General features: G+C 44.3%; 1 protein-coding gene across 1 annotated transcript; it reads left to right on the forward strand.

The window, feature by feature from the left end:
• The first annotated feature begins 6,864 nt into the window (after nt 1–6,864).
• Nucleotides 6,865–22,012, forward strand: ACP2 (acid phosphatase 2, lysosomal). Its single transcript, XM_060261682.1, has 11 exons — nt 6,865–7,071; nt 7,745–7,840; nt 8,205–8,291; nt 15,848–16,000; nt 16,324–16,422; nt 16,530–16,619; nt 18,175–18,307; nt 18,404–18,492; nt 19,860–19,966; nt 21,015–21,190; nt 21,282–22,012. Exons 1-11 carry the CDS (start codon nt 6,889–6,891, stop codon nt 21,416–21,418), a joined length of 1,350 nt encoding a protein of 449 aa, XP_060117665.1. The 5' UTR covers nt 6,865–6,888; the 3' UTR covers nt 21,419–22,012.
• The last annotated feature ends 412 nt before the right edge of the window (nt 22,013–22,424 follow it).

The raw sequence follows: 22,424 nt of genomic DNA on the forward strand, positions 1-22,424 counted from the left end.
TGGGAAATGCCAAAGAGTCTTTCTATCCAGCCATGGGCACCAAAGCAGGAGTCTCCACAGAAGCCTGCAGATATTATTGTTATCATTTGACTTCTAACCCTTCCTCCCCAGCACAGCAAGGCTCATGAAAAAAGTGACTCTCAACTTGTTTGGGCTTGTTTATTGTTGCCTTGGTTACATTCACAAAGACAGCACTCATCAGAACCTGTTTACATTTAATAATGAATTTTCGAAATTAGTACTTAAAATATCACTGCCTCCTCTGCCACATTCAGACAAAAAATGTAATAAAAGGGAATATGAGTAGGCTGTATTAATTTAAAAGGAATTTTGAAACACTTATATTCAAATGTATTAGCTGGAAAGAATAAATGTTGCTTTGCAAAACAAGTATGGCCCTCTAATTATTTTAGGGTGAATTAATAAGAGCCAGATTTGCAGACTGCCTTAATATGCATTAGATGTTCTCCCTAGGAACGTACTTTGTCATAGAACTGTCTGCACTATATATCTCTTAGTGAAGTAATTATGTCCCGGGAAATGTCCCGTTTAAAGCAAAAGTTGTGCTCCTGTATGTATGTATTTATTTAAATATTTATAACTCACCTCTCCTTGTGGCTTAGAGTAATAAATTATAATTAAAAACTTCACTATTTAAAAACCGGCAAAATAAAGTCTGACATAATCCCTCTCCTGACAAAAAAAAAAAAGTCTGTAGGGAAAGTCAACATACTTGAAGGACTGCCTCTACTCTATTTTCCAGACTGCCAGCCAAGATCTTATTTTCAGTCTCTCTTGTTTCTCTTCAGATCATATAAATCTTTTGACTTTTTACCCAGGCTTTTAACGAAATTATTTTCTTTTTTTTTAGTTGTCTTATGGTCTGCCTTTGGTCTGAGAACTGTTTAATGGATATAATTTTAGGTTGTTCACTGTCCTATCATCTTTGTCTTGGTTTTGTTGTTTTAATTGTAAGCTGCTTCAAGCAGGTCTTTAGTGAGGTGACATATACATTTTCTAAATAAATAGAAACTCTGTTTTGTCAGACATACTGAATGATTTCTTTATGGGTGGTGGCAGTTTATCAAGGTCACCTACAGAATCTGCAGCCCCACCTGATAACTGAACAGCAGCAGCAGAACTGTCCCACTCCCATCCTGCAATGACCCAAGAGCTAATAATATGAGAGGAAAGAGCTGCTCCAATCTACTGAAGGTTCAGTCTAGTACAAGGAAGAAGATACTCCCCCTCATTACTTGGAACCATGGGGAGTAACAAGAAATACATTCTCATTTCTATCATGAGGGGAGTCAACACACTGTAGTGATTAGAGTGGTGGACTTGGACTTGTGACATCAGAGTTCAAAATCCTCATCATTTATCTGCATAAGGGAGGTTTAACTCTCAAAAGCTTATACCCAGGCCTATAACCACACAGGGCAAACAGGGTAAATGCCCCACCAAACTTTTTTCTTTATGTCTCATCAACTGGCAGTGTTCTTTGTGCTTTCTGTCCAGGAAAGCAAGTGAGAAAAGATCAGATATATAAATGACCAGTCTTTTCTAACAGGCAGCTAAGAGACGCAAGGAAGTGGGAATAGGACAGCTAGATAGATAACCCTTCTTGCCCAATCAGAGCTTTGGCTTCCTCCAGCCATCCAGTCCTCAGCATTAGAAGGCAGGAATGCAGGCATGTGTTTGGCTTGTCTCAGCATTCTGTAGCTCAATCTCCCCCACCATCTAGCAAAGAGTTTAGAGAGGATGTATTTTTTTAGTTTTTGAAATGCAGGAATTTCCTGCAGGAGGTAAGCTCCACTTTTACTACCATAGTTCACTATTGTAAACTATTGTATTGCAGGCACTATTGTAAAAGAAGTTGCAGACATTAGTGAGCTTTGAACATCTTAAGGTCCTTTTAAAAACACGAACACAAATTTGACAAAAGAGTTGGGTCACTTAGCTGAGCCAAAGAAGGAACAGAATTGGTGGAGGGTATTACAAACATAAAAACAAACATAAAAACTTGACTACTTAGAGAATCAATGCAGTCATGAGTTGATGCATCTTGGGAAGTGTAGATTTCAGAACCATCACTTTCAGAACCATCTTTTTTGCCCACAAAACATTCTCTACAGAATTACAACCCAGTCCCTCCATTCCTTTGTTTCTGCTATTAAGCTACTTAATTTATATTTGAAATTTAAAACTTAAATTATCAGCAAGAAAACTTCCATTCTCTCCTTTTAGGAAACATGTTTGGATGAAACCACTTGCCCCCAAATCCCTATAAAATGCTTATAAAAACAAATGGTAGCAGGAGAGGATTTGGCCTCTATATGTCAGCTGAATGCCATAACAAACCAGAAACTGGAGCAGACGGACCATTGATCTGATCAAGCAGGTATCCCATGTAGCTAAAAAGATGTTCTAGGGCAGGGGTCCCCAACCCCCAGGCCATGGACCAGTACCAGTCCGTGTGGCCTGTTAGCAATCAGGCCACAAGTTGTATAATTATTTCATTATATATTACAATGTAATAATAGAAATAAAGTGCACAATTTACCATCCCAAAACCATCAACCTTCCCCCTCACACACACACACACACTAGGTCCGTGGAAAAATTGTCTTCCACGAAACCAGTCCCTGGTGCCAAAAAGGTTGGGGACCTCTGTTCTAGGGTATGATAGAAAAATCACACAGTTTGTAAAACTCTTAAGAGAGCCAGTTTGGTGTAGCAGTTAAGTGCGCGGACTCTTATCTGGGAGAACCAGGTTTGATTTCCCACTCCTCCACTTGCACCTGCTGGAATGGCCTTGGGTCAGCCATAGCTTTCATAGGAGTTGTCCTTGAAAGGGCAGCTGCTATAAAAGCTCTCTTAGCCCCACCTACCTCACAGGGTGTCTGTTGTGGGGGGGGGGGTGGGAGGTAAAGGAGATTGTGACCACTCTGAGGTCCAGAGTGGGTTTTTTGTTTTTTGTTTTATTTTTTTACATTATATTTATATCCCGCCAATTTTATGCAGACTCAAGGTGGCTAACATAAAATACAAAATAAACTATAAACAATATTAAAACAATAAATCAGTAAAATAATAAAACAATCAGATAAATTGCAATGGTGTTACATCAGGCATATAAAATTTCCTTTCTCAATGCGTACGGATCCTAGGCAGTTAGTACTAAAGTGCGATAGATCCAGATGTGGTGGCAGCCCTCTCCCATTACATGTCATATGCCATCCAAAACAGTTCAGTCTTGCAGGCCCTGTGGAACTGCAATAGGTCCTACAGGGCCCTGATGGCTTCTGGGAGGGTGTTCCAGAGTATTGGGGCTGCAACCGAGAAGGCTCTTGCTCTGGTGGAATTAAGCCTAGCCTCTTTTAGCCCAGGGACAGCCAAAAGATTTTGAGAGCTTGATCGAAGTGCTCTCTGGGGAACATGTGGGGCAAGACGGTCCCACGGATAGGTAGGTCCTAAGCCATATAGGGCTTTGAAGGTTAATACCAGGACCTTGAAATGGATTTGGTACGCAACAGGCAGCCAGTGCAGCGCTCTCAGCACAGGCTGAATGTGCTCCTGCCAGGGAATTCCCATTAGTAGCCTGGCTGCAGCATTCTGCACCAGCTGCAGCTTCCGAATTTGAGTCAAGGGCAGCCTCATGTAGAGAGCATTACAGTAATTAATTCTTGAGGTGAATTAAAGTTAAAAGAATTAAAGTGAATTAAAGTTAAAGAGCCTTCTTGGTTGCTCTTTAACTTGTTCATTAATGATCTGGAGTTGGGAGTAAGCAGTGAAGTGGCCAGGTTTGCAGATGACACTCAATTGTTCAGGGTGGTGAGAACCAGAGAGGATTGTGAGGCACTCCTAAAGAATCTATTGAGGCTGGGTGAGTGGGCGTCAAAGTGGCAGATGAGGTTCAATGTGGCCAAGTGCAAAGTAATGCACATTGGGGCCAAGTATCCCAGCTACAAATACAAGTTGATGGGTTGTGAACTGGCAGAGCCTCACCAAGAGAGAGATCTTGGGGTCATGGTAGATAACTCACTGAAAATGTCAAGACAGTGTGTGATTGCAATAAAAAGGCCAACACCATGCTGGGAATTATTAGGAAGGGAATTGAAAACAAATCAACCAGTATCATAATGCCCCTGTATAAATCGATGGTGTGGTCTCATTTGGAATACTGTGTACAATTCTGGTCACCGCACCTCAAAAAGGATATTATAGCATTGGAAAAAGTGCAGAAAAGGGCAACTAGAATGATTAAAGGTTTGGAACACTTTCCTTATGAAGAAAGGTTAAAACGCTTGAGGCTCTTTAGCTTGGAAAAACGTCGACTGCGGGGTGACATGACAGAGGTTTACAAGATAATGCATGGGATGGAGAAAGCAGAGAAAGAAGTCCTTTTCTCCCTTTCTCACAATACAGAACTCGTGGGCATTCAATGAAATTGCTGAGCAGTCAGGTTAAAATGGATAAAAGGAAGTATTTCACCCAAAGGGTGATTAACATGTGGAATTCACTGCCACAGGAGGTGGTGGCGGCAACAAGCATTGCCAACTTTAAGAGGGGATTGGATAAAAATATGGAGTAGAGGTCCATCAGTGGCTATTAGCCGCAGTGTGTATATATATATGTGTGTGTGTGTGTGTGTGTGTACGTACATACACACACACATATATTGGCCATTGTGTGACACAGAGTGTTGGCCTGATCCAACATGGCTTCTCTTATGTTCTTACGTTCTAATACTGACATCAGAGGTGTGGCCTAATATGCAAATGAGACCTTGCTGGGCTTTTTCTACCAAAAAAGGCTTGCCCATCACCAACTAAAAACGAGCTAAATCAAGTAAAACTTCACAATTTTCTGAAAGCAGCAAAAACATGCAATAAAACCAAGCACCATATATATCATTAAAATAATCTCTAAACTCCTAAATTAAAATTATTAAAATAATCTCTAAAATACTGCCATTATCAGCAGTATTAACAGCAAATAACATATAAAAGGAGGGTGGGGAGAAAGATGCAACAGTTAAATGATCAAGAGAATGCCCGAGGAAACCTAGTGCCCAAGCTCTAGAATACTGGATATGGAGAATACTGCACACCTTGTGTGTCACATCCAAGAAGGCTCTGTCTCTCATGGCTGGAACAGAAATTCCAATTGCTTTAGTAATGGGAGAGCAACTTAACATCAAAAAACTAAGATCATGGCATCCAGCCTCCACCCCTTGGCAAATAGAAGGGGAAGACAAGGAAGTAGTGGAATCCAAGATCATTGCAGACGGTGACTGCAGCTATGAAATTAAAAGACGTTTGCTCCTTTGGAGGACAGCTATGGCAAACCTAGGCAGTATAATAAAAAGTAGAGACATCACCCTGCCAACAAAAGCCCTTATAGTCAAAGCAATGGTCAGGGGTCATTTTGTAGGGAAAAAAGGTGCAGGAGCTCAGTAGCATATCTCATTTGCATATGCCCTGGGATCCTGTGAGCTTCTGTTGAATTCAAGCCCTGGTGGTGGTATTCCCAGTAGTAAGGTATGGACCATAAGGAAGGCTGAGCGCAGTAGAATAGATGCTTTCAAGCTGTGGTTCTGGAGAAGACTTGGACTGCAAGAAGATCAAATCAGTCAGTCCTGACAGAAATCAACCCTGACTGTCCCCTGGAAATTCAGATGTTGAAGCTGAAGCTCAAATACTGCGGCCACCAAATGAGAAGGGAGCACTTACTGGAGAAGACCCTGATGCAGGGAAGGACAGAAGGCAAAAGAAGCAGGGGATGGCAAAAGATTAGATGGCTGGACAGCATTACTGATGTAACTAACATGAATTTGAGCAGATTTAGGAGGATGGTGGAAGACAGGAGGGCCTGGTGTGACTTTGTCCATGGGGTTGCAAAGAGTCGGACTTGACTGTGCAACAGAACAACAACAAATAGTATTATCCCTTTTTGCTAGGGAAACCTGCATGTCCTAAGTGGTATAGAATGGCATAGCCACTACCACTAATTTTGGGTTACCTACCATATTATCAGCCAGTATCTTATTCCCTCACATTCTCTCAGTTTTGCCTGCCCTCACAGTGTTTGGGTGTAATATCTTATTCAAATCCCTTGTCCCAGTTTCCATGGTCAAATGAAAAGTAGTTGTGTTAGTTTGTTATAGAAAAATAAAACAAAAGTCCAATGCTTCCTTAAAGACTAACAACATTTATTTCAAAATGATCTTTTGTGAGTCACCACTCACTTCCACAAATATGTGGAGGATAATCAAACCAGGAATTTTTCTTAAGAGGAAAATGATGGGGGAGCGGTTGAGACCAGTTAGATGTTAATTAAAGTGTAAATTATCTGTGTAAATGGCATATCTTCGCTTCCTGAAGCAGGGGCTGGACAGAAATGCGATTTTTTTAAAAAGCACAAGCTCAACCCTTCTTGCAACATAGCGCTTACATAGTCTTCCTGATCTTTCACCTTCCACGTTTCAGCCTAAGCTACATTTACTTTGTCCGACTCCATAGTCGTTGTTCCTCCTTCCCCAGCAGCAGCCACATTTTGGATGGTAGCTGGAAAATCGCTTCTTCCGTTTAATGGCAGATCGGGGTTCTATGCAGGTTCTGTGACATCTACTGGACCGTGAACTAACCTCAGCTTCAAGATTCATTCACGTACTTGGCTGCAAGTCTGAGAACACTTTCCTGACAATAAGCCAATTAAATAAAACGGGATTTATTTCCGAGTAGACCTGTTTACAATTGCTCCCTCTATCTGTCATCCTCCGCACACAAGGTTTAGCCGAATCTCTCAAACGAAGGGCAATATATACAGAAAAAAATCATTCAACTGCTTCACTTGCCGTACTGAGCATGCTCGAGGGACTGGAGCATGCTCACTATTACCAAGGCACGGATGTGGAATGGGGAACATCGCTATAATTGGAAGAAAGCCATGGAGGCTAGAAGGAAGCTCCAGAGATGTACAGTTGTTCCTTTTCCATTGGTGCTGGGTCTCATAATTGGACTAGCCTCGCCACTCGCCCAGGGTCGGAATCTCCGCTTTGTTACCTTGGTGAGGAGCAACAATTGGGAGCAAGATATTTTAAGGGGTGCGGTATAGAGGTGGGCCATGATGGGCTGGAGGGAGGAGGGCTTCGCATGACATTGGCAGCCCAAAAGATCAGTAAAGAAAAAAAATGCAACCAATCTTGAAATATCATGAGATGAAAAAGAAATAATTTCTGTCTAGGTGGAAAGTAACGTTTCTTTTGCATTTGCCTTGTAGTGCTTTGTTGTTGTTCAGTTGCACAGTCGAGAACAGTTGACAAAAAGGTTTGGTTGCTTGTTTTCCACAGGTATTAGGAAGCAAGTGCTTTAAAACCAACGCTAAGCTCAGCCATAGCTTTTGTGTTAAGAAAATATCAAAAATTATATCTCTTGCTATATATTTTTAAAACAGTTATTATTAATATGACAGGAGCCAGGAATAACTGCAGAAATAAAAATAATCAAGGTATCTGTTAGCTGCATAATGTTTAAGGTGACTATGTCTTAATTACAGACATCAAGTGTACTTTACTGTGCATGACACCTGCTGCCAGATTTTAATAGTGTTCTCTCCTTGCCTTCGGGTTAGCAGAGTAAAGTAAGGCCAGTGATCTCTGGGACAGAGGAGTTCAGAAGCAGCAGCATGAATGTAGAAAAAGCCATGGAGTCTTTGTGACTTTGCAGTATTTTTCCCCCAGTTATATCGTCATGGTGATCGCTCCCCAGTGAAGGCATACCCTCAAGATCCCTACCAGGAAAGTGCTTGGCCACAGGGGTTTGGACAACTTTCTCAGGTGAGTATCTCAGAAACTAATATTCTGTTCCCAAATTGGAAACCCCAGGATGCAGGGCAAAATGTATTTGGGTAATACAGCCTCTATTGGGTGTCAGTTTGAAATTTACATGTCCCCTCCCCTGTGCTTTTAAGGTCTTTTTTGCTGCTGCCTTTCTTTGCTTCCTACTAGCTCAGAAAGAAGTAGACAGTAGGCTGTTTGGGGAGGGCAGCTTCATCTGTTTCAGGAAGGAATTTTATTCACATTTCCTGAATCAACAGTATTCAAGCTGCGACTGTTGGCCTTGCTTTCCACTCTGTTCTGTTTTGGCAAGATTGCAATAGGCTCTGCTTTGTTGTTAATTTGTTGCTGTTGATGTGCATAGGAAGGGATGCGGCAACACTGGGACCTGGGCCAAGCCCTGCGAAGGCGCTATGATGGATTCCTGAACGCCTCATACAATAGACAGGAGGTCAGTACATAATCCCTGTTTACTACAATAGACAGGAGGGCAATACACAATCCCTGTTTACTAATTCTATCAGCACAGCTTCCTTCCTCTCTCCTACTCTGCTGTCAGTGGGTAATTATTAATAAAAGAGATCTGCAAACTGTGATGTTTACCGGATCATGTCATGTTCTCTGCAAAGAGAGAAAACTTGCTTGGGCTTGTCTCTGTTCTTCTCAAGGTAGAACTATAATTAGAGATACTCAGATGAGTTGTAGTTTTCCACTGCCCCTTTTCTTTGTGAGATGTTGGAAGTTGCAATCAGTTACCTGAATTCAACAAGATAACAGTAATAGCACCTTGCACTTCTCAGCCGCTTTCACATTTCAGCTATATAACAGAGACTGTGTGGCCTTGTGATCAAAAACCAGACCAACTGGATTTTTTTTACCCTCAGGATGTTTTCCTGTGGCTTATCAACAAAACAAGTCAGCAGAAAAAATTAAACTTGTCTACAGTTTGGTGTAGTGGTTAAGAGTGGCAGACTCTGATCTGGAGAACTGCGTTTGATTCCCCACTCTTCCACATGAAACCAGCTGGGTGATCTTGGGTCAATCGCAGTTCTCTCAGAGCTTTCTCAACCCACCTACCTCACAGGGTGTCTATTTGGGGGGAGGAAGGGAATTGTAAGCCGCTCTAAGACTGCTTCGGGTAGTGAAGAGCAGGGTATAAAACCAACTCCTACTCCTTCTTCTGAAAGAATATGGTGAAAGCAAACAATGGTCCTACCTCTTCCCTCCTTTTAAGGGGGGATGACCACTCTCATCAACAGCTTCTTGTGGCTTTTTAAAAAAGGTTCTGCCAACACAGTAGCTTCAGTGGGGGATAAAGCTCTTTAAGAAGTATAATAGCTCTTGTGTCCAGATTAGATTAACCTGTCAGAGCCCATCCTGCCTTTGTGAGTCCTGCTTTTTAGTTTTCTTTGCCAGTTTCTGAACCAAGGGATGTTTCACATGATCTCTCTCGGCTTGACTTCGCGAACAAAGATTTAAGAAGGGTGCAGTAGTCCACGTCTGCTGCAGGCTCGCTGGTGGCTGACAAGACCAATGCGGGACAGGCAGATCTGGCCACAGTGGCTGCAGGGAAAAGTCTGATCTGGGGTTGGTGCTGTAGCAGTGCGATTCTTCCTCAATCTCTTTTTGTCCTCAAGACCAGCTATGCGTGCGTTCTCAAAGGAAGAGACAGCCTGGTGGATGGTGTGCCTCCATGCTTGGCGATCTGAGGCTAGGTCAGACCTTGTACCTCTTCTTTGGTGCCCCTCTATTTCGATGGCCGGTGGAAAGTTCGCCATACAGAGCAATCTTGGGAAGGCGGTGGTTTTCCATCATAGAAATATGCCCTGCCCAGCGCAGCTGCGTCTTCAACAGCAGTACCTCGATGCTTGTAACCTCCGTCCGCTTGAGGACTTCAGTGTTGGTCACAAAGTCATTCCAGTGGATGTTGAGGATGGTGCGAAGGCAGCGCTGATGAAAGCGCTCAAGGAGTCGCAGGTGATGACGGTATAAAACCCACGATTCGGAGCCGTAGATGAGGGTTGTCATCACAACCGCTTTGTAAACATTGATCTTTGTGCCTTTTTTCAGATGCTTGTTGCTCCACACTCTTTTGTGCAGTCGGCCAAATGCACGGTTTGCCTTTGCCAGCCTGTTATCAATCTCCTTGTCGATCTTGGCATCTGAGGAGATGATGCACCCCAGGTAGCTGAACTGCTGGACTGTCTTCAGAACTGATTCACCCACAGTGATGCAGGGAGGGTGATAATCTTCCTGGGGTGCAGGCTGGTGGAGAACTTCTGTCTTCTTCAGACTAACTTCTAGGCCGAGTAGCTTGGCAGCCTCTGCAAAGCAGGATGTCATATGCTGCAGAGCTGATACCGAGTGGGAGACGAGTGCAGCATCATCAGCAAACAGTAGCTCTCGGATAAGTTTTTCCATTGTCTTGGAGTGAGCCTTTAGTCGCCTCAGGTTGAACAGGCTGCCATCAGTGCGATAGCGGATGTAGACACCATCATCATCATCTAGATCTACTGCAGCTCTTTGAAGCATCATGCTAAAGAAGATTGTAAAGAGAGTTGGCGCGAGAACGCAGCCTTGCTTTACACCTGTGCCTATTGGGAAGGGCTCCGAGAGGTCGTTGCAGTGTCTGACTTGGCCTCACTGTAGCTGGATGATCATGCTGAGGAACCTTGGGGGACATCCTAAACGTTCCAAGATTTGCCACAGGCCTTTCCTGCTAACGGTATCGAAAGCTTTGGTAAGGTCGACAAAAGTCACATATAGACCCTTGTTCTGTTCCCTGCATTTCTCTTGGAGCTGCCTGAGAACAAATACCGTGTCGGTGGTGCTCCTGTTAGCTCTGAAGCTGCACTGGCTCTCTGGGAGGAGTTCTTCCGCAATGGTGGGCACCAGTCTGTTCAGGAGTATTCTTGCAAGGATTTTGCCTGCGATGGAGAGCAGGGTTATCCCCCGGTAGTTGGAGCAGTCTGACTTTTCCCCTTTGTTCTTGTGTAGAGTGATGATGATTGCATCGCGAAAGTCCTGTGGTAATTTGCCTTGTTCCCAGCAAGTGACAAGTACTTTGTGAAGTGTGCTATGTAGTACTGTGCCCCCATGCTTCCAGATCTCTGGTGGGATTCCATCAACTCCCGCTGCCTTGCCACTTTTCAGTTGCTTGATGGCTTTAACAGTCTCTTCTAGGGTGGGGATCTCATCCAACTCTGTTTTCACTGGTTGAAGTGGGGTGAGGTGGATTGCTGAATCGTGAACTATGCGGTTGGCACTGAAGAGAACCTGAAAATACTCCGACCACCGGTTCAGTATGGATGCCTTGTCTGTGAGGAGCACTTGGCCGTCTGCACTACGCAAGGGACTCTGAGCCTGATATGATGGGCCATATACTGCCCTCAGGGCTTCGTAGAACCCTCTTAAATCACCAGTGTCTGCACACAGCTGGGTTCTCTCTGCAAGCTTGGTCCACCACTCGTTCTGAATGTGTCGAAGCTTGCGCTGGAGGTTGCTATATGCAGCGCGAAAGATTGCTTTTTTCCCGGGACAGGAGGGCTGAGCAAGATGTGCTTGGTAGGCAGATCTCTTTTTTGCTAGTAATTCTTGGATCTTTTGATTGTTCTCGTCAAACCAGTCCTTGTTCTTCCTTGTGGAGAACCCGAGGACTTCTTCAGAGATCAACAGGATGGTAGTTTTTAGGTGTTCCCAGAGTGCTTCTGGAGAAGGGTCTGTGGGGCAACTGGGGTCCTCAATTCTTGACTGGAGTTTTGCCTGGAAGGCAGCTTTAACTTCGGCTGACTGAAGGCTGCCAACCTGAAGCTTCCTCCGAGGGATACCTCCTCTCCTGGGTGTGGGTTTAAAGTGAAGACGGAGATTGCAGCGTACAAGACGATGATCCGTATGACATTCCGCATTGGGCATTACTCGGGTGTATAAGACATCTTGAAGGTCTCTCTGGCGCACCAGAATGTAGTCGATAAGGTGCCAGTGCTTGGACCGTGGGTGCATCCAGGTTGTCTTCAGGCTGTTCTTCTGCTGAAAGATAGTGTTGGTGATGGTGAGCTGGTGCTCCGTGCAGAATTCTAGCAGGAGGCACCCGTTATCATTGCAGTTGCCAATGCCGTGTTTGCCAAGTACTCCTTTCCAGGCTTCCGAGTCTTTACCTACTCTGGCATTGAAGTCGCCAAGGATGATCACCTTGTCCTCTGTAGGGGTCTTCCGTACGAGGTTGCGTAGATCAGCATAGAACTTGTTCTTTTCTGCAGGATCTGCTTGAAGGGTTGGGGCATACACACTGAAGAGTGTTGCATGCTGCTTGTTTTGAAGTGGGAGGCGCATGGACATGATGCAATCTGAGTGACCTGTTGGCAGGTTTTCGAGTTTGGAGGCAATGGAGTTCCTGACCATGAAGCCAATGCCAGGAAGGTGGCTCTCAGCCTTTGACTTACCCAACCAGTAGAGGGTATAGCCAGCATCGTGTTCTTGAAGACTACCTTCCTCAGGGAAACGGACCTCACTGAGAGCTGCTATGTCAATATTCAACCTGAGAAGTTTGTGGGCAACTAGAGCAGAGCGTCATTCAGGGTGACCACTGTCTACTGTGTCAAGCATGGTTCTGATGTTCCAACATGCAAGCTTTAGTCTTTGCACACTTTGTGATGCAGGTGCATGCCTTTTCTTTGTTGTTATTTTTCGACCGCAAGTAAGGATGCCCGTTGACCGCGGCTAGCCAACTGGGGGGGGGGGGGGACGAGCTTTGTTTAGGCCACCTTTTCTAGGCCCCTCTCCATGCGGAGCAAGCAGTGCTGTCCCTAGATAAGGCTGCTTGGTCGTTCAGGGTGCTGCCGAAAAATGCTTTCGTCTCCGGGTCAGCATCAGGCGACCAATACCCTGAACCGCCTACATGCAGGATCGGGACTGCGGCTTCCAGTGGCATCTTCCACCTGCCGTTTTGCCCCTTGCTCATCGCTGCAGGACTTGGTGTGTTGTGGGTTGTGGATATGCCCTTCAGGCCTGCACAGAGGAATTTTTAGGTGAAGCACAGTGTGCGCGGTACTGGCTCCACCCTTTCATCTGCCATGGCCCAGTAAGCCGGGACGCCGGCAGCGAGTCCTCCAGGTGATAGGTGTTACATTAACGAGCTCTATCTGCCCAGGTTTGATGTTAGAGTTTTCCTTCTCTTGGCTGGCGAGGTTGGTGAGCCCAGCCTGCCCATCCGGTTATACCGCCAGACATTCGGTCGCACCATGACGTGGCAAACTCTGTGAGAAACGGGGGGGACCAGCGGGAAGGTGTTGCCACGGATGCAGTAATGTAGGAGAGGCCATTGCAATGACCATCTGCCAGGCATAGCCAGACAGTGACCACCCAGCGTTCACTACACCAGGAAAGGAGAGGCTATGTATTGCGCATACACTTTCCCTGGGGGGGCAGGATACCCAAGAGGGAGCCCCCCTCCCCCCCCCCCATGTTTCACATGATACAGCAGCAAAAACCAGCCTTGCATTTTTTAGCCAGGTATCTTTTGTCACAATCAGTGGGAATTTGCATGTCAGAAGATATAGCTTCAAGAACCAGAGTGGACAGAGGCTGACCCTTTACTGCATGTTTGCAGGCCCTGTAAATGAGCTTCAGGTCTTGTAGGAAACAGAGTTCAGACAGAGAAACTTTGAAGCAGTTCTTGAAGAAGCATTGAGACAAATTCCTAAATGCTAGAATCAGCATGAAAGCCATCCAAGCTACAGTTCATCCCTGACACTTTGATGTGTTGGCAAGCACAGACAGAATTCAGACGGGACATGCTGCTTCCTTTCTCTCTATTCATGTCTTCTGGAGTAACACCCTGCCAGCTTAGATGCTATGTATACTTTTTATATATTGCTAAGAAGAGGGGAAAATTCTTATCTGGCAAATTTGGTCCTCTGCTTTAAAGTTGCTGCCTTAATGGACAATAGCCATAACTGTGGAAATGGGTAAGAGAAAGCTTGCAGATGTTTTTTGTTTCTGCCTAGTAATATGTGCTTGTAGTATCAAGAGGAATTTCTTCATAGGCATTTGTATTATGGTCTGGACAGGATATGTGTGGTTGTGGAAAGTGAAACACTGGCTCCTAGATAGAAGGGCTAGGCTTTTGGTTCTTCCAAAGCCACTGCAAGATATCAATCCCTTCCACCTCCTTAATGTAGATTTCACTCTCATCCTCTCTAGATTGCCTTTTGGGGTTAAAGAAAAGATAGCTCTGTGAGCAAGCACTAGACATTTCCAATTGCTTCTGGTCCATCTGAAAGCACCCTATGTCCTATCCACTTCACTTCTTCCCATAATTTTGGCTTACCTATCCCAGCCTGCCAGCAGCCTCTGTCAGTCTTGGGCTCACTGCCTACAACTAATTTCTTATCTGCAGATGTCCTAGTGTGCCTTCTTTTAAAAAAGGGAATTGAAAAGCTAGTGTGCTGGGAGTAGGCAGTGCTCCAAATTAATTGAAATAAGTTGAGAGAGCAACACTGTTTGCACAATAAAGATTAACATTCTCAAATTCTCCTTCTTTCATAAATTCCAAACACTGACTTAAGGCTTAAGACGCTCTGGTTAGAATTCAAGCTGTTTATTTGCATTTTTTAAAATTGAAGATATAGGAAGTTGCTTTCTTCATTTTTCTAAACAATTTTGATGTTACTTGCCAGTTTGGTGTAGTGGTTAAGAGCAGCACACTCTAATCTGAAAAACAGGGTTTGATTCCCCACTCATCCACATGCAGCCAGCTGGGTGACCTTGGGTTAGTCACAGTTCTCTCAGAGCTCTCTCAGCCCTACCTACCTCACAGGCAGTGTTCCCTCTAAGCTGAGTTAGTGTGAGCTAGCTCACAATTTTTAGCCTCTAGCTCACACATTTTTGTCTCAGCTCAGGAAAAATGTCCCTAGAGCAAACTAAGTTATGCAGTAGCTCACAACTTTAATGCCAGTAGCTCACAAAGTAGAATTTTTGCTCACAAGACTCTACAGCTTAGACGGAACATTGCTCACAGGGTGTCTCTCGTGGGGAAAGGAAGGGAAGCAGATTGTAAGCCACTCCGAATGAAGGGCGGGGTATAAATCCAACTCTCCTCCTCCTTTCTGGCAGTAGGGACATATAAGAAATCTCATTGTGAAACCTGGTGCTTAATAGCATAGAACTTACTGAAGGGTTCAGATTCATCAATTAGCACATCACATCTCCACAATTCATGTATGCAGGGTACTTCGAGTCCATATGAGTGGCAGATCACTGTGAGATCAGTATGAACTACTTGGACTGCACACCTGGCTTCCTGTAATGAATCTGAGGTGTCTTTGTGGAAAGCATAATTTCATTTTCCTGAAATACTTTGTGTTTTCCTGGCTTGTTGCGTTAAAACTCACTCCAAGACTGTAAATATAGCTATTGTTTGCCTGTTCTCTTGAAGAGAGTGACATTTGTTATAACTAGTTTGTAAAACTAGTTTGTCCTAGTTTGATGTAGCTACAGTGCCATAATTTTGGCTTACCTAACAACATGTGTATCTCTCTATTTTATTTACTGCCCCAGTGTTAAAGTTCCCTTCTCAATCCCCATCTCTTTCTGTAGCAGTCTGGAACAACTGTCTGTAGTGATACAACCCCAAACTATACTTTGCTCCAACTTTAATTCATTCAGTTTATTGTGAGTTGATCTGTCATTCATCATGTTTTGTTCAGAGTACCTGTCAGCCCATTCAGAAAGGCATTTCTTTTTAAAAAGAATCTTTATCAGTATGGAAACAGCACAAAGTATGGAGACAGCACAACTATATGTGCACCAAGGTCGCAAAATACAGCTTGAAGACTGGTAAGCGATGTTGTAAGAATGAGGAAACAATATATGGCTGTAATTTTGAAATTCCCAAGAACCGCATTCTTCAACTTGTCATTGTTTTCCATAAAGTCAAGAAAAGGAAACCATCTATGACTACTAGTGACTCTAATGAAATGTGCACTCTGTGTTTGATTCTACACTCGGCAGATCTTCATCCGCAGCACAGACTTTGATCGGACCCTGATGAGTGCTGAGGCCAATCTGGCAGGACTGTATCCCCCAGAAGGGCAACAGGTGTTCAATCCCAATGTTTCTTGGCAGCCCATCCCTGTCCATACAGTACCTGGTTCTGTGGAGCGGGTGAGTCACTTGTAGAAATAACTGCTAGTAGATTAGCTCTAATGTGTTGCATGCATCAGAAACCCCCTCTCTTTAATGCTGCTTTCATCCATCCTGAATTCTACTATTCTGCTGTTCTCCCTGCCTCATTTCTTTGGGCATGAGAGGTAGTTCATAGAGCCTTGTTTCACCGGCCTGGTGCAGATCTTCTCACTTAAAAGTCAAGTTTGCTTAGTGCAAAGAAACCCATCAACTAGTCCACTCCATTCAGTAAGTCTTTCTCATAAGTAGGAATCTGTGTTCAAACTATCCATTGAGTTAATATACATCTTGTCTCTATCCAGCTCCTGAAGTTTCCATTAACCCCCTGTCCCCGTTATGAACAGCTGCAAAATGAAACCCGGCATACAGCAGAGTACATGAATAAAACAGTTCAGAATATGGTAAGTTATGAATTGCGAGGGATGGCAGTTGAGATGGCTATGGTTATATATAGTTCTTGGGTCATAGAGAGATAAAAAATGGACTCTATTATTGCAAAACCCTACAGGAATTCCTGAAGATGGTGGCGCAAAAGACAGGAATCCAGGACATTTCCCTTGAGTCTGTATGGAGTATATATGATACACTATTCTGTGAAGTGAGTTGCCTTTCCATTTGCTTTCTAAACTGAAAATCTTAAGTGCTAGCTGAAGTGGCTTGCATTTTTGCTTTAGAATAACAAGTCCCCACCCCTTTTGAATATTATTTGTCTAACCTCAAGCACTTTCCAGCAGTAGTAGAGAGGGTCACTATTTTATAATACACTAAGGATGTTCTCCACTGAAAGCAAGCTCAGAATCTCTACCACTAGTTCCCAGAATTTTGTCTTATGTGACCAAGAAAAGGAATCCAGAGTGGGGCTATGCAAATAAAAGCAGGCTTGATACCAGGGTTCCCAGGGGCATGAGCCAGATTTAGCTTCTCTCCAGTAGTGTCTTGCTCAGTGCATCCATTTCCATTCTCCAGTGTATCTGAACACTTCCCATCCCTAAGCTCTTATACTTGAGGGCACTGTTGTGGTTAATACAAAGCCAGTCAGCTCCCTTGACAATGTGTAACCTACTTTGAGATGCAGTGTGTGGGAATGCATATGCATACACACTAGTTCTTGCAGTATAAAATCTCTCTTAAGCCAGAATCCAACTATCCTGATGAACATTTCCTAGTGCAACATAAAGAAGCTAGAAGCTATTATTACTTAATAGTAATAATAGTGATCACTTAAGGGCTTTTCTATCCATTACTGATGTAAATGGTTTTCAACTATTACTCACTATATTTAATAACCATGAATTATTTGAATGATTATAGCAAGCAGTTTTATAGGGTTCCTCTCCATAGGCCTTATAGGATAGAGAAGTGTCACACTAAGGGAGTTCCTCTTGACTTTGTACTAGCTGACCTCGAAGAAATCTTGCTGAGTGAGACTAAATTTTGTTGTTGCTGCTGAGACAACAGAACTAGGCCTTAGTCTGAAGCAGAAAACAACTTAAAGCTCTGAGCTTCTTAGTTTCACTACTGTAAATAAACAAGCAAGATGTTTAGTTTTCTTAAGCTCCTAAAGACTAATTGAACCATATGCAGGAGTGTAGGCTCCCCAAAATGGCCCTTTGATTGTAGCCTAATGGGAAAATTGCTTTGAAAACAGTTATGCCAGAGAGCAGATTTAAGAGTTCATTGTGACGTTTTAATTTCTTTCCACTGAACAGGAACAGTCATTGTCATCATAAATTACAACTTGTCTAAACATCTAGGTGTGCCAGAAAGTTTCCCCTGCCAAATTAGGAAGCAGGTGCAAGTTGCAGAGTTGCAATTTTCATCATCACTGTAATTTAGAGGTACAGTCAAGAGAACATCATTGTAGGAGGTCATCAAAAACAATGCAGTTGTCAGTTGATCTGTACCCTCCAAATCTGTTAGAAGTCAATTGGCTTAGAAGGGTGTAACTGTGTAGGGCTGCACTGCAGTTTATGTATTATGATAGCAAAACTGGGCAGAGCCTCGAATGAAGGTTGATAGGTGTCATTGTTATTTACTCACTATCAAAGTCCATTCTTTCTCCTTGGCATACCAGAGATTCGAAAGCAGACTGTGTATGCATTAGCCTTTGCCCAGACTGTATTTAAGGAAGCTTTCCTTTGTATATTTCCCAGAAAACACACCAATTGCCACTTCCATCATGGATAACTCCTAATGTGATGACTCGGCTGCAACAGCTGAAAGATTTCAGCTTTCAGTTCCTTTTTGGGATTTACAGACGGATGGAGAAAGCTCGTTTGCAGGGTGGTAAGTGATGGGGTAAGGACGGCATCTTGGGTAAGAGACTATACACTGGTCTGTCAAGACGTAAAATCATAATAGTCTGTTTTTTTTCTCCCTCAGGGGTTCTTCTCTCTCAAATAAGGAAAAATCTTACTCTAGCTGCAAATACCTCTGCACACCAATACCTTAAAATGCTTGTATACTCATGTGTAAGTTTTCATGTGGAATCGGTACTTCACTTCTCTCCCCTGCCTCCAAATGAATCCAGCCTTAGTAAACAAAACCTAGCCACATCATCTACAGGGCTGGCTCACCCACTAGGCAAACTAGGTGGCTGCCTAGGGTGCTGGGAGGGTGGAGTGCCAAATTGGGCTCCCCCGTGCCCCAGGCAAACACCTAGTTTGCCTGCCTCCCCCTCTGCCCGCCCCCTCCTTTTCCTTCCCGTCCCTTCACCTCGCCCCCCCCCGCGATCACAGCGCACCATGCCTGGGCCTTGCCAGCCGCGACGTGCATCTTATCTTTTGAAGACCACGCTGGAGGAAACTTCACTCCCCCTCCAGCACATTCTCTAAAAAATAAGATACACGTCAGCAAGTAGGGTCGCGTGCTCTGATCGGCCGGGGGGGGGGGAGAAGGGGAAGGAGGGGGTAGATGCCCCAGCATTCTGGGGAGGGAGCGCCGGAGCGCAGCATGCTCTGATAGCACAGGGGAGGCGAAGGGATGGGAAGGGGGCAGGCGCCACACCAAGGCACACTCACAAGGATGTGATGGAGTGCGGTGCTGCATTGTAGTGCTGCAGGAGGTGCCTGCCTGGGCTGCTGATCATCTAGCAGTTTCTCCTGTACTGTGGAAGAAGAAAAACCAGAGTCAGCACTTCAATCCTTTTAGGTTTAAAATCTGAAACAGACTGTCAGCAGCAGTGCTAGGGTGCCAGCACCCTAAGCAAGCCACAGTTGCTGCCCCGCTGCCAATACTGGCAAAGGCAGCGGCAGCGAGGCTCCCAGTCTCCACGTGCACACCGTTGCTGCCTGCCGCTTTGCCTCTCACGTCTTTGCCTGTATTGCCTCTCGCAGCGGTGGTGCACATGCGAAGACCAGGAGCCTCGCTGTTGCTTCCGAGCGGACTATTTCCATCCCCTCAGAAGCAAGGGAGACTGGGAGGGTCCAAACCGGCACCCTTTCCCCGGGTCAGCATCCTTTGCAGTTCTGCACTCCTGGCAACCGCCTACGGCTGCCTAACAGTAGTGCCAGCCCTGCAGACTGTACTTCTCCTTGGTCTTTGTGCAAGTATATGCATGATTCTGCCCTGTGTCCGTAGAAGTTTTGTGATGCACTCTCAAGCTCTACTGTTGTTACTTCATGTTATATTTCTATCAGTGTCTTCATTAGTTCCCCATATGCTCATCCCCACTTACTTTCCTTTTTTACTTATGAAATAGTATGCTCACTGTGGTGATGGGGATCCTTTTCTCATTCGTTTTATCATCATGTCCTTTGCCCCTACCACCGTCTGAAATGTTGTTCTAGGTTCCCTACTTGCTGTATCAAAGAGGGGCTCACACTTTCTTTTTCCTCAGCATGATACCACTCTTGGGGCCCTGCAGATGGCCCTGGATGTTTACAATGGGAGGCAAGCACCTTATGCTTCATGTCATATGTTTGAACTGTATCAAGAGGATGATGGGTAAGGGCTTCAGTAACTATATCAAACGGATTGATCTTCTGTGGTTCTCACCTGAAAGCAATTAATCTCATCTTGCTAAACCAACTTTTCTCCACATATTCATAGGAAGTGAAATTAAGTTAAAAGACTACAAATCCTGAGATGAAAAGAGTGTGCTTTTTCTCTCCAGCATTTAGTTGTGGATCAGAAACCCCAATAATATTCTATAGCCTACAGTTGACTTGACACCCTCTAGTTCAAGGGTGTTGAACCCTTTTGTTATGAGGGCCATATCTGATATAAATGAGACCTTGTTGGGCCGGGCCATGTGAGTTATAAAATGTAATGCCAGGTAGTGGAGATATAAACTTTACAAAGGGCACAACACAATTAAAGTTTTTTAAAAACTTTTAAAAAACATGCTTAAAACATTAGCACTCATTGTTCATAAAGGTGTTTTCTTTGTACCATGGGATCCAGGGAATTAGGCAAAGGAAGCTCTGGCTCTTCATTCCTTGGGTACCAAAAGGGGCCCCAGCCTCAGCCAATAGAAGGAAGAGAGGTTTGGCTCAGTAGCTCTGCTGTGCAATTGAGAGCCTGGCCAAAGCATGCTATCCCTCCCCCACTTCCACCCCAAGGGAGGAGCCTCACCCAATGAGGAAGATAGAGGCTTTGCTCTGTAGCTCCTCTAGAATTGAACAAGCCTTGCAAAGCAAGCTGTTATGCAGAAGGAAGCAAGAGGGAGAAGGAAGCAGATGACAGCTAGCTGCTCACGGGCCTGATAGGAGCCCTCCAAAGGCCTGGTTTGGCTCCTGGGCCACATGTTTGACACCCCTGCTCTAGTCTGATAAAAATGTAAACCTAACTTTTACTCTTGAGAAGATAACTTCTGTTGTCAAGGGCAGACATATACAAATGTATGAAACAATGTTAACTTGTACTAAGGCATTTACAAGGTTGGAAAGGGATTGGATGATGGTTCAGGACTTGTTTTGAAAACAAAGCATAATGGAATGCAGCTGAATAATTATCACCAGCACCAACTAACCTCAAATTCTTTTGTTCCTAGCACTTTTACAGTAGAAATGTACTTTCGAAATGAAAGTGGGCATCAGCCTTATCCACTACAGTTACCAAACTGTGAACAACGTTGCCCATTGCTAAAATTCCTGCAACTCACAGACCCAGTTATTGCACAGGACTGGGAACAAGAGTGTCAGATAGCAAGCACTATGAAAGACACGGGTGAGTGAGGTGGTCTGGCCCAACAACCAGTAAGAAACTCAGGTGTTTTGGCTGTCCTATTCAAACTGCTTGTCCATTTCACTCTTTGCAGAATTTATTGTGGGTTTGGCTGTCTGTGGATCCATCCTCTTTCTGCTTACTGTCCTGCTCCTGACAGTACTCTTCCGTATGAAGGCACAGCCGCCTGGTTACCGGCATGTTTCCAATAAAGGAGAAGAACAACCTTGACAACTGCACCAGCCCCTGCTGGGGCAGCAGGAAGGAACACTGCACCCCCCAGGAACAAGATGGGCTTCCATTGGTGACTGAACATTTCATTTGTCTTGTTATCTCCAAGCCCAAAGGCCCAGACTTGATGTCAGAGCTTCTGTGACTATCAAAATGAATCTACCTGTCATTTGGATAATGCATTTAAGTACTGGGTGTGGAATACCAGCGTGATTTGAGGTTGCTGTTTGCTAATATGCAACTAGTTCCACCAAGGATACAGACTTACTTTCTGTGAAGCCTCGGGTCTTCAATCCTGGGCAAAAAGGTCATTTAGACTGAGTATAGCTTTCAGCTGGGATTTGCTGTACTTCAGAAAATTTTGTTCTGTCTACTAGTTGCCATGTGCACCTCTCTTCCTAACCGTGGGAAAAGGGCCTGAAGCTAAACCAGCAATAACTGGCTTCTCCAGACTAGTCAGCAACTGAGAATCAACTGCTGCCACCCTTGTAAAATGAAGTAATTTGTTTGAGCACTTTGCTCTGAGGAATTTGATCCCTATACAGGGAGAAGGTTGGGCCTGAACCAAAAAGTCCCCCTCCCTACAATCTACAGGAGGAAAAATAGGTTTCTCAGATACACTTTTCATTTGCATTTGCAAAGAATGTACTAAACAGCTGCAGATACTGAGTAAGACTGGAATACAGCATACTTCCTCTCTGCTGACCCTGCCTTTGAGCTGGATTATCATTTCTAAAAAGTAGTGAAGATCTCAGCTAAATGAAGGTTAGGCTGCCGAACCAAAATGCTTACTGCAGCTGAGGACCAGCTGGAGGCTCTTTAGAGCCAGTCTCTCATATTTTGCACCATGCAAATATTCTGGAGCAGCACACACCAAAAAGAACTCTGGCTTTTTAAAAACAAGCTTTTTAGTTCTTGTGGTTACAGAAGAACATTCACAAACAGGCCTGTGTCTAATTAAACAAGAATTGTTACGATAATTCCATCACCTCCCAGGGTGCTTACA

Source organism: Heteronotia binoei, chromosome 21 (genome assembly GCF_032191835.1).
Source record: "Heteronotia binoei isolate CCM8104 ecotype False Entrance Well chromosome 21, APGP_CSIRO_Hbin_v1, whole genome shotgun sequence".
NCBI classification, from domain to species: domain Eukaryota; kingdom Metazoa; phylum Chordata; class Lepidosauria; order Squamata; family Gekkonidae; genus Heteronotia; species Heteronotia binoei.